The 12172-nt window shown below is 41.0% G+C and overlaps 1 protein-coding gene across 1 annotated transcript; it reads right to left on the reverse strand.

Annotated features, from left to right (window-relative positions):
* Positions 1–772: 772 nt before the first annotated feature.
* On the reverse strand, positions 773–2338 carry AMIGO2 (adhesion molecule with Ig like domain 2). The gene has a single exon (XM_054399902.1). The coding sequence runs from the start codon at positions 2336–2338 to the stop codon at positions 773–775; it is 1566 nt and encodes a 521-aa protein (XP_054255877.1).
* Positions 2339–12172: the final 9834 nt, after the last annotated feature.

Raw genomic sequence — 12172 nt, forward strand, 5'->3', positions numbered from 1 at the left:
ACATATTAATGAGTTACTGCTGATTAGCTTGAGTCTTCATGACAGACAACTTTCATTCCCTGACTAAGGCAGTTGCAAAAGTAATGTGTTAACTTTTACTTGGTTTCATTGTGTCAATATTTATAAACAAGTGCAATCGTTTTACTTCCCATGAATGAGTAATACCATGACTACATTTTGAATAAAATGATAACAATGCCCTCTCTTTAAAGTTTTCAAAGTGATTTTTCAAAAACACACTAAGAGCTGAAGGCCATAAACATTTATCCAATGCTGTTAGGACATCTTGGAGGCAAAGCTAATATTTTTGTTCTTATCGGTCCAAGAAAACTCATTACTTTTTTCTTTTCCCCTGGTGGTTTTACAGTAAAGATTTCATGAGCCTGTGAAAGAAACTGCCAGAAGCCTGGACATTTTTCTCTGTAGTCATTTGAGTTCACAGAGGAGCTGAGCTCTCAGCAGAACTGAGAGTGTAGGGATCAGCCTCTGCTGCTGAAGAGTCAGTTGTATGCACTGAAAACACCTCTAAACATCCATAAGAAGTATTTCTGTATGGACAAAAGAGTAAAATCCAAGGCTATGCCTGAACTGAAAACATTCACATTAATGCCACAGATGGCCTGCACTCTCAGACAGAGGAGACGCACTTCAAGGACTGACAATAGATACTTTTTTTTAAAACATTTTATCTCTTTTTATTTTTCCTGATGATTGCTACAAGCAAAGGAGGTATTCAGAAATATAACTGCACGATACAAACACAGGCAGCAAACTAAGTTGATGGCATGAAAGGTGTATCTGAGAACACAGAGTTGACAGAATCGGAGTCAGATTTTGTTCGAGTAGTTTTTAAGATACTCTCAGCAATGATATTGTCGTTAGGGAACAATTTTACTTTCCCATTCTGACCATGTTTTGGTTCGTGCACAGGTTCCAGAAAAACCACCCGTTTAACAGTGCTAGCCTTCTTCTCATCAGCTGGCAGCTCCTGTGATGGTGTGGAATTCAGTATGGATGAGTGGGCACTGCTTTGGTTCTGCTTTCTCTTCCTCCTTTTTGACTTACATTGGCATGGACAAGGGGTCAGATAAAGATACAGCAGTACTAAAATAATACTGGCTACACAGGCAGCAAGGGTGGTAAAAGCTGTATTAAATGCTTCTTGAGAGTGGGACCTGTTCACTGTGAAATTGCTAACATTTATTCTAACCTCTATGGTTTCATTTAATAGTCTTTTCTTGTTTATTGCGATGCAGGAGTACAGCCCTGAGTCTTCTAGCTGGGCATCTGTTATCTCCAGGCTGCCATTACGAAACACCTTAAAGTTGTCAGTCTCCCTATCTGGCTCCAGCAATCTGTTGTCTGGAGTAACCCAAACAAAGCGTGTGCCTGCGTCGCTGATTCTGCTGTCGCAATGAACAATCAGCCTGTCACCAACCTGTGCATCGTGAACAAACCCAAAGGCTTGGAAAGAGCTGTTGACAGTGCTTTCAGAGCAATTCAGAAAGTTGTCAAGCAGTAAAGGCAGTTTATTGTAACCTTTTGGGTCTGATCGCAACAAACAAGTGTAGTCATTTTTGAAGTCCACCACGGAGCTGAAGTGCCTTTGATACCAGAAGATTAGCATGGAGTACAACACACAGTCACAATAAAACGGGTTGCCGTGAAGATAAATTCCACTAAGATGTCTGGCTGGCACTGAACTCAGGCGCTGAATAGGCATCAACTGAATGTGATTAAAGGAAATGTCCAGCAACACAAGATCAGTCAGTTTATATTTTCCAGTGTACAAGTCCAGCGGGAAATGCGAGATCGAGTTATAGCTTAAGTACAGTTTCTGTAATTTGTACAATCCTCCAAAGGCTGAAGAGTCTATCTGTGTTATCTGATTCTTGTACAGCAGAAGAACCTCCAGTGCCCTTAGTTCCTGAAAAACAGGACTGCCCAGCGTTTTCAGGCTGTTGGACGACAAGTCTAGGTACTTCAGATTTGGGATTGTGGAAAAGCTTCCAGTGATAATGCTGCTAATGCTGTTGTGATTGACTATTAAAGTGTTCAGATTCTCCAACAGCACTGGGACCCATTCAGGTTCCAAAAACCCAATTCGGTTATAACTCAGATCCAGCCTTTTCATATATTTATAAAGATTTCCTGGTACTCGAGAGAGATTCTTATTGGTGCAGCTTACGATATCACTGGCACAGATACAGGCTGTTGGACACATCCCTGGGGCACTGCCACAAACACTCACTGTGAAGACCAAGAGGCATGCCAGTCCTTTGCAGTTCACTTTAAAAACTCCAAGTTGAGCAGGAATTGTCCACCAGTTTAAAGACATTGTCACTGTCTCTTAGCTGTCGTCCAGTGCTCCTTGCCACAGATTATATGTGCAGTTAGCTTTGCACTAATCACTGTCAAAAGAGGGATATAGAGGTACAAGCACATTAACATTTACGATTCATACCCTGCCTCATTTCTTATGCCTGCCTTTTGAAAAATAAAGGGAATTAATCCTTAATGTTTCATATGGTTAATTATAAGTTCCAGTTGTTCTTAAGTGATGTAAGCTTAGTATTGGTTTTACATAAACACAAAATTCTTCTTTTGTGTATTCTCACTATAGCTATATTTTTTTTCTCTTCAAAAACAATGCAACTATTCTTCAGTCTTGGGCCAAGGAATGTAATTTCTGGCAGTTCATTAAAAAAGAAAAGTAATACTCTGTGAAGCATGACTGGTCCATGACATCCCCTACCCACCCAGATAGAAAATGCCTGGTACATGAAAGAAAAAGGTTCATCTAAAAATTCTATTTTCTTGTCTAGTGGGGAGCAGTTGCTACATGTGTTTCTTCCAAATCAGAAAATGTCACACATTTTCAAGCAAAGAATTTTCTCAAACTACTTAGCTTTAAATGTCATAGAAGCATTTTTTCCCCCCTTTTATTTTTTTTTTTTTTTAATTCAGTAACCATAGTTCAGGTAGCAACAGCCTATTTTTAAACTTATTCTGTATGTCTAATTGGAATGTTTTGTTTTTCTCCTACTTCATCCTTTGCCAAAATAACTGTTGAGGAGAAAATCTTCTATGCTTGGTGTCTACCTCAGGTGCAACTTTTGGTAACTTTCAGTAAGAACGAATCAGCCACTTCTCAAAACTTAGTAAAGGAAAAAAAATTTGCTCTTAAATAGTAAGAATAAACCAAATCATGTTCTTTTCTGAGAGTATTTTAGCGTCACTGTGGTTTGAAGCAGGGACATAACATTTGGCAGGGTAGTGATTTGTGCCAAGGGACATGCTTTTTTTGCTGTCTTGTAACAAAGTGTACACATACTTAGCTGGGTAATTAACATTTCTGTTGACTCTTGCTGTCCTTGGATACCTGTTTAAGAGTTTGTCATTAAATTCCCAGTTGAATCCATATGCATTGATTATCCCCACCCCTTCACAGCTTAAACACAGTATTCAGTTCCCACATATTAACCTCATACTCATTTCTCCAATCTCACCAGTGGTACAGTGTCTGAAAAGGGCAAACTCTGCAATGTCTGCTCTGCATTGCTGATAGCAGCTACAGCCAGAAGCTGGGAAACTGCCTGTAGGCAGAGAGGAGAAGGAGAAAGAAGCAACCTCTGAGAGAAAGAAGCAGAATAAAAGGAGAAGTTGCATTCTCTAATGAGGCAAGAGGGATGATTAAAGAGTAAATCTTGAGCACAGCACCTTAAAATCAAGAGTAAACAGTGGAGGACAGCAGGGCAGAGAAGCAGGCAAAGATGGGAGAAAGGGAACAGGAAGATAAGAGATGCATAGGGAAGGAAGGGCAAGATCAGAGGAGCAGAAAGCTAATGGCATAGCATCGTCATTACTGATGAGGCAACTGAGGAGGAGATAGTTTGAGGATGCAGAAGTCAGTTAAGACTGGAAAAGCAGATGGGGATGGTATAAAGGGCAAGAAGAGAGTTAAACAGAAGAGAGGCAAGAATTTCAGGAGGTGAACCTTAGAACACACTTCTCTGGAGATTTTGCATCTCCTACTTGTGAATCTAAGATTGTCTATGCAATTAATTAATATATGTGGAATGCACTAATTTCCACTCCCCCTCAGTTCCTTATTCCCCTCCTCTCACCCTCTGCCAATCTGGCAGGCTGCTGTCTTCTGCTGACAAATCTACTCTTAAGTCAAGTGGCAGAGGATGTGCTATGAATCTAAAGAGCTGAACCTTCTAATGACCCATTAAAAGAAGAAATGATGGCAGTGGGATGAGAGACGTCACCTTTCACAATAATTTATTTATATACATTGGCTTTGAAGGTTTACATTCCCAAAAAACATATTAAGAGAATGGCAAACTGCAAAGTCAGGCATTCAAAAATTGTCAGAATTAAGGTTTTCTGTGCCATTTTAGATTTTACATACAATCCTTAGTTACACAATTGCTTAATTACCCCCTAAACCATCCCTCACCCTGTGCACAAGTTCTGAGGAAGAACAGGGCAAAGGGTGATTATATCAAGAGCTCAGATAAGAACTGGAGCATATCCTAACCTTTGCCACAGACAAATTTTGTGAACAGGTGACTGTCAGAAAATAGTGAACATATTAGAGTCACCATCTTGACACTTAGAAAATATGGAACCTCTGTATTAAGTTTGGAAAGAACTGATCTGAAGAAGCACTGAGGTGAGAGCCAAAATGCTATGATTCTAGCTGGCACTTTTGACTGTAAGGGTTTCTCTTTGCTTCCCTCTTTATAAAAGGCTTATAGCAACATGATCTTAACTATAGAAATAGCATAAAATAAATGGATTGTTTTGAATGAAAGCTTAGTATCAGGATTCATAAAATGTTCAAGGCTTATAGATCCTACTGAATTATTTAACTACACAGGCTTTTCAGTGGGAAGTTAGAAACCCAGAGGAATATATTTTTTTAAATGAGTCCTAAGCACCTAACTTAGTTGTTTTTGCTAGATGGCTAGTCTCTGGGAACAATTAATAAATTAAAAGAAGGTGAGAGCTATGAAGCAATATAAACAGACAGGAAAAAAAAAATTTGTGCCTCATTGTGGATTTATATGGCATGCAGTACATAAGGCACCATGGAAATACACTAACAGCTGAGAAAAGAACTTACTATCTGCTCCTTCAGTTAGTATATTGCATGAAACTGTGTATCTGAAATCTGTATACTACAAACCCATGTGTGTGAATACTGAATTATAAAGCACCCACAAAATAGGAGGCAAACTGATAGGTTGCCTTTCCTGCTAATATTAAAATGTTTGATTCTGAAACCTATACAGCCTAATTTTTAATGTAACTGCACTTGCAAAAAGTATAATGGCACTTTCAAAAATCAGATTCTATGTTTAATATAACTGTAGTCCTGGAGATATTTCAGATGGGACATATTAGGTCAATGCACAGTTTTGGAAAGTTTACCAAGTGTAATACACCAGATAGCCTTGCATGCTTGTCTCTGTCCATACCTACAACTGCCTCACTAGAAAATCTGAGCTAGTTTGCAACCAAATCCCAAGGGCAGATCGGGAGGTGATGTAAATCAGCCTACTACGTTTGAATTATAAGGAGCAAAAACAGTTTGCAAGGGTGAAAACTGAGCTGTCCATTTCTAAAGCTCATTGAAATTGCCAAATGAAAACAGTTTCAAGTAACTTGCTTGCCTGGGAAGGCCAATCCAAATTATAGACATCCCAAACATACTACAGGACACACAAGACTATTTAGAGAGTACCCTGACAAACAGAAACCTTCCTCGCCATGCTCAACTCACAGTGCAGTGCCTACACTGCCATCAGGTTCTTTACCCTTCTGGGGAATAGGTCTGTTGAGTTGCAACTTGCCTCTCAACCTGTATTCCCCAAAACATATGCATAAATTACACAGGATGGTCTTCAACGTCAAGTATGTTCAATATAAATATTTATAACCTTTATGATAATTTGAATTTATTCAGAATAAATGCATAAACATTTCTGAGTTAGTAATGTCCATGTATTAAATGGTAAGGAAGAACAAAGCCTATAACCAGCCTTACAGTCAAAAGTGCCATTTTGTTTCATTTCAGTAATATTACTTCAGGCCCTAGAAAATACTATTTTACAAACTTCAAGATTACATATATTCTCAAGAAAGCTACTGCTATGAAATACGATCAGCAAACATGTGCCAAAAGACTGGTCAAGTACTTCACCATTATTTCTGAATGAGCTGGGTAAATTTTGATTTATAGTAAAGTGAAGGGCATGGCTGGGAGTTTTGTACTTGAATTCTTTTTAAAGAAATAATTTCTTTGTGTTGTTAAAGTGCAATATTTTAAGTTCACTGCCAAAAGCACAGTGCTCCCTGAGGTGAATCATCTGTGCATTAATGCTGCACATTCTTAACTGTTTGAGAGGAAACTCAGAACATATCCTCATATCACAGGAGATATCCTCTGTTGTCAGGAACAGTTCAACTGACTACAACAAATCAAATCCCAGAGAAGTTGATGATTTGAGTCTTCCTTTTGATCTTTTCAATGTGTGGTTGTTGGTTTGTTTGGGTTTTTTGCTGGTTTATTGCCTTTTTTTTTTTTTTTGAAGTAATGAGCACTTAGAGGTGCTTAAGGGGAATGCCAGGCAACCATTAACATCCTCACCATTAGTTATCACTGCAAGATCAGCTCAAGTCCTAAACACTCATTTCTACTTTATTTGGGCTCTCTCTCCTAGTAATGATACATCAATGATTTCTACACTGGTTTTCTCTTCTTCTCTAATCTCCTCTAAGTACTTTCAGGCTTGTTGTTGTTTCTTCCAGGGAAACCTGTATACCAAACTATCTCCCCCAGTTGCTTTGACACTTTGCTTAAAATTGTTAATTGGCATATCTTTTAATTTAAGCCATGATTTGAAACGAAATGTCAAGTCACCTAAATGTTTTTTCAAACCATGAGTCTTTTAAACATTAAACAAAGTGGATCAATACCTGCTTTACAGCAGGAAAAACATCTTCCTGTATACTAGTGGTACAAGTGGTCCCCCATCAGGCTGGCACTTTCTGCACTTTCTGCAAATATTTCACACAACCCCACTGTACTACTGCAACAATACTGTTGAGCCCCTAGAGAGCTCAAACACTAGAAAATATTAAAGATCTCGATCCACTCTCTAGGAGATCCACACCATTTCTACATCTCCTAACTTTCCTTTGCATCATGCCTCCCATGACTGTTCCTTTTGACTTCTCTGCCCCTAAGGTTCACCAGCCCACAAGACACTCATGCAACTCTGCACCTACCTATTGAGTTCCAGTGCCCTCACATGTACTCTCCCCCTCTTACCAGTCTACATATCAGATGAATCAGGGCCATATCAGTTAAATATAACAATACATTAAGTGAAACACTCATGGCTCAAGTTTTAACAATATTTCTTTGCAGCAGGTTTTTTTTTATTGTTGTTTGGATTTTTGTTTGATTTTAAAATTTCTTTTTATCTTCCTTTTTTTTTTTTTTTTTTTCCCCCATGGCATTTGACAAAGCTGTAATCTTGAATTTGGAAGAAAATGTAACTGTTAGAATGGGGGTTTATTGTTCTGTAACAACAACAGTATATAAGCACAATTATTCATGCTTTTAATCCTAACTTTATGAAGTACATCATAGAGCCATTAATTACAGACAGACCAGTGGCTTTTTATGTAATTAATCTTTTAAAATTTTAGATTTACAGGGAGGGTCTTCATAAAGTTCCATTCCTTGTGTGTGTGTTATGCAGGATGTTGTTAGAGGAAATATCCCTGTAGTGCCACCTCAATCCAGTCTCCAGGCTTTAGTCTGCTTTTAGCAGTCCTGAGTGGGAAAGGCACTCTCTGCATCAAATCCACCTGACAACTGTGCTCAGCATTTCTGACTGAGCAGATCTGGATTACCCAATCATTGTAATCCATGAGATTTAGTGACATGATGGATAAAACAGCAGAGACTTGGTGAGCTACGTCTGGGTGATGTCTTGATACACTGGACTAAATCCCTGAACTGGGCTAAACTATGCTTGATACAGGACCTAACAGTGATGAAAAAAATGGCTTTACATCACCTTTTCACAAGTTGATCCTGAGGTCAGTCTCACAAATGGAGTGGTCTCTCTGGGTAGCACCTGGCTAGACCTCAATAGTGCTGAATTAGAGATTAATTTGTCCTAGTATCCTTTGCTAGCTAAAACTATCTTCTCCCACCGAATTTCTCTGAAGAATGATTTATTTATCTATTTATTTATTTTTATACCCATGATAACTCATTTAGCTTAAAGAAAACTGAGACACAGATGAACAGCTGGGTGACATACCAGAGCCTGAACTGGCCTAATCATCATCAGTACCAGCTACATGAAGACAACACTCTGAAGCTCTTATTCCTCTTGAGAGAGTACAATGGAAACATGCATCAATGAAAAAACAATGCATCCTTTTTGCCACGTTACATCGTGTATCAAACTGCACTCTAGCTTAAACCTTTCAAATTACTTCAGTTGCTAAGGAGATTAGCAAATAATAAAGACAAAAATGCAATGATAAGCGGCAGTGCCTGCCACAGTATCAGTAACCAGTCTCCAAGCAATGCGAAATCTTGCGAAAGTTAGTTGCCCAGCGTAGGATCCTCACCGCCTCCAAATGCTTCTCTGACGGGCGAAACTTCAGAGAAACCTTCTTGCCTACGATGGTGGGGGGCTCCCTCCAGCCTCACGATAGGGACTGCCCGCTGCAGACCCTTGATCCCTTACCGGAGGTCGGCGATAAGCAAAGTTTCGGCAAGCCTGGCGCCCGGGTGGGTTAAGCCGGCATCTGATCACGGGCACCCACTGACACCGCGCCGCCGCTCGCCTCGCCCACCCATACCCCGAGAAGTCTCTAACGGCCCTTCCCGGGCACGCTTAGCCACAGCCGCTCCGTTCAGCGGCGTTGGCAGGGACAGGGTATCCCCCACCCGCTGCCGGACTGCCTTCGCCTCTGGCTGTGGCAGCCCCTCTCTGACACAGCTCCCGCCCCTCCGGACTCTGCCCGTCCGCCATACCCGGGCTACCAGAAGCACGTCTGCTCCGCTACACCGCCGGGCAGCGTTACCTGGAGATCCCGGTGATCGCTTCATGTCCGGGGAGCGCTATGCCGGCCCCACCGCACGCCGCGGCCCCGCATGCTCCGCTCCGCCGCAGGGGGGAAAGTTGAGGGCCCCCGAGAGCGCGGTAGTGGCTCCGTTGCGCTCCCCTGCGGGCACAGGCAGTGCTGGCCCACTCCCCCCAGGGATAGAGCGGAGGCTCGGAGCTCCTTACCGGAGCTCGGTGAGCAAGAGAGGCAGGAGACTCTCGGTCATAGCAGCGTCGGGGTTTTTTATCCCCCTCCTGCCTCCTCCCTCCTGGCCACCCCCACCGCGCAGCGCCGGACCAAATGCCACTTTCTTTCGACGCGCTCCCGGTGGCTTCCGCGGCAGCGGGACGGAGCCATCGGTGCTCCGGGGGAGGAGAGCATCGCCTGCCCCCCAGCCCGCCCCTCGCCGCCTCGGGAGCTCGCAGCCCCGCGCCGGTGAATGCCCGCTGCGCCGCCCCGCTCCTCACCGCGCTGCTGCCCCCAGCCAAGCGAGGGCAACGCTCCCACGCTGGGGTGGGCTGAGACCCTCCGGCGCAGATCTACCCCAATTCCGCCCAGCAGCTCCTCAGCGCCTGGGCTGGGGGCCTGTTAAGTGCATCAGAACTCGCCGCGAACGGAGATAGAAACACAGGCTATTTAAAAGGGGCAGATAAATTTAAAAGACGTTGTGTTAGATCTGGAAGACAATCCTCCAGTTAATTAAATAGTCAAAGCCCATGAAGTCTCTCTAGAAAAGTGGGATTTGACAAGAACAGAAGAGTCTATCAAATGATACAAGGGGTTCTCTAAAATTAATTGACATGCACTTGGCTTGGCTTGATCATGGGATCTGTGGGAGAGCTGCAAGTGGGGAAGCACGACCAGGAAGAGGCAAAGCTAATGATGAAAGCCTAAGAACACCTTCTGTCAGTTGCATGCTGCTTTTAACCTCCCCCAGTGAAGTTTTTCGCTACTTTTCCACCATAATTTTGAGTACCCTACAGTCAGAGATCAAAACTGATCAGGGGCTAGTTTAGCAAATAACAGAGATGGTGGATTTATTGTCATCCAGACATACAGTTTATGGAACAATCTCACTAAATAGACTTGTGTATTAAAGCCACTGTAAATTACATTTTTCTTCCAGGGGCATATAGTAAAGTGCTTTTTAATATGAGGGTTCATGGCTGCATACAATGCTCAAGGGTTTCTTCTTGTCCTAGAATTCATGCTACAGGCAAATTGAAATTCTTTAGTATGGTGCAAAGTATCTGGTAGAGATGTGATTTGATACAGGTTGAAGCTCAGTGAGCTGTGGGTGATACTGCTATTGATTTCAAAGGCATTTTGAACACATTTCTCGTTTTTGATTAATCATTCTTATTTGGTGTTGAATTTCTGCATTTCTTTGCATTTGGATGATACAGTCGTGAAGCAGTTTTAATCTGGAAGTTATTGATTCAACCTTGATTAATTTTAGACCTTCCATTGAAATAGCCATTTGTTTAAAGAAGCTTGTTGTCTTCATTTAGGCTAAATTATGAAACTTTTATAGTTGCGTTGATGTATCAAAATATTGATAAAACTTAAACTGATCACATTGCCAATACAGCCTGAGGAAGAAAATAATAACATTTTTAGTCTCCTTCCCCTGCTATCGAAGCTGAAAATATTGAGCTTGAATTCTTCTTAAAGACCATCTTATGGAATGAAAATTCAGTCTGTAGTAGCACATGGAGTAGCTGTCCATTTGCATTTTTCATATTTTCTTTGAACTAAGCTGGTTTTTAAATGCTAACAATTTTAATTGCAGTTTGTTCAGACCTGGGTAACTGGAGCACTGATAGGTACAAAGTGTTAAGTACCACTTGTAGCCAAGTTATTTAGATTGCAGCCATGAAATCTAGAGATAGTGGTAATTACTTTGGGAAAGGCAGGGCCCATATCACAGTGAAATGTCCAATACTTCAGGCAACAAGAATTTTGTTTTCTAGTTTTTTTCTTGTTAATACTGACTGGGATTTGCTTTTTTATATTGAAGATACCAGGGCCCAGATGTTCAAGCAATTGATGGGAATTGTGATGATCCTTATTTGAGCTCCTCAGTTTACAGACAGAGGACATCTGCCAATAAGCAGACATTGCAGAGAAATGATGGTCAGGGGACGCATTGAGCAGTCTGAAAGGAGTTCAAAGCCACAGGATTCTTCTTAAGTTTGAAAACAGTCTGTTGTAAGCCTAGCAATTATTTGTTCCCACTGAATGTTGACATGTTTGCTCATGATTTGTTGCAGTGTACCTCATCGTGCTATTTCACAATGTAAAGGTGTTTTTATTTCTTGTTACATACTAAATTACAAGGAATATTGTTTGTTTGTTTGTTTTAATTTAATTTGGATGGGAACATTCAGTGATTAGCTTTCTTCCAGCAAATAGTACTGATGTGAAAACAGTATCTATCCAAAATCTCTGTTGATCATACATGGGCACAAGCTGTGTGAAGCTGACAGTACATTAATTAGGACATGAAGCTTTTCTCTTGATAGTCTATAAAAAGGTAAGGTTTCTGGAATCACCAGTGGAGATTTTATTGCAGAGAATTGCTGATAGCTGTTTTCTTCTTCCAAAATCACCAGGATCCTACTTGTGTTTCCCTGCCCCTGTACCAAACTATGTATTAGACAGAAAGCTCTTCAGTTCTTGCTTTTATGTCCTGTGCAGCACCAGACAGATTAATGAAGTTTGAGAAGACACTTTTAGTAATTATATTTCCCTTGTGCCCTTGAAAGCCCCAGAAACACAGAAATACTTCTAGTATCTTCAAAAAGAAGTCTTATTAGTAAAACAGCAATTTTATTACTGTTATATTGTTCAATTGATCATTAAAGGACTTTTTCTAAAAGCAGGAATCCTTATGCACTTTGGCTTCAGAGTTTATAGTTCCTTCATGAGCAAGCAATATAACTGTTAGGCTATGGAAAGGGGTACCAATAGAAAGGAATATCCTCCACCTCTCTCTTATACTCTGCTTCTGGCAAAGGCATGT

The sequence above is a fragment of the Indicator indicator genome, chromosome 3, assembly GCF_027791375.1.
Source record: "Indicator indicator isolate 239-I01 chromosome 3, UM_Iind_1.1, whole genome shotgun sequence".
In the NCBI taxonomy this organism is placed as follows: domain Eukaryota; kingdom Metazoa; phylum Chordata; class Aves; order Piciformes; family Indicatoridae; genus Indicator; species Indicator indicator.

Excerpts from the sequence above, each read along its gene's own strand:
- AMIGO2 (XM_054399902.1), bottom strand. The coding sequence starts at position 2,338 with ATGTCTTTAAACTGGTGGACAATTCCTGCTCAACTTGGAGTTTTTAAA.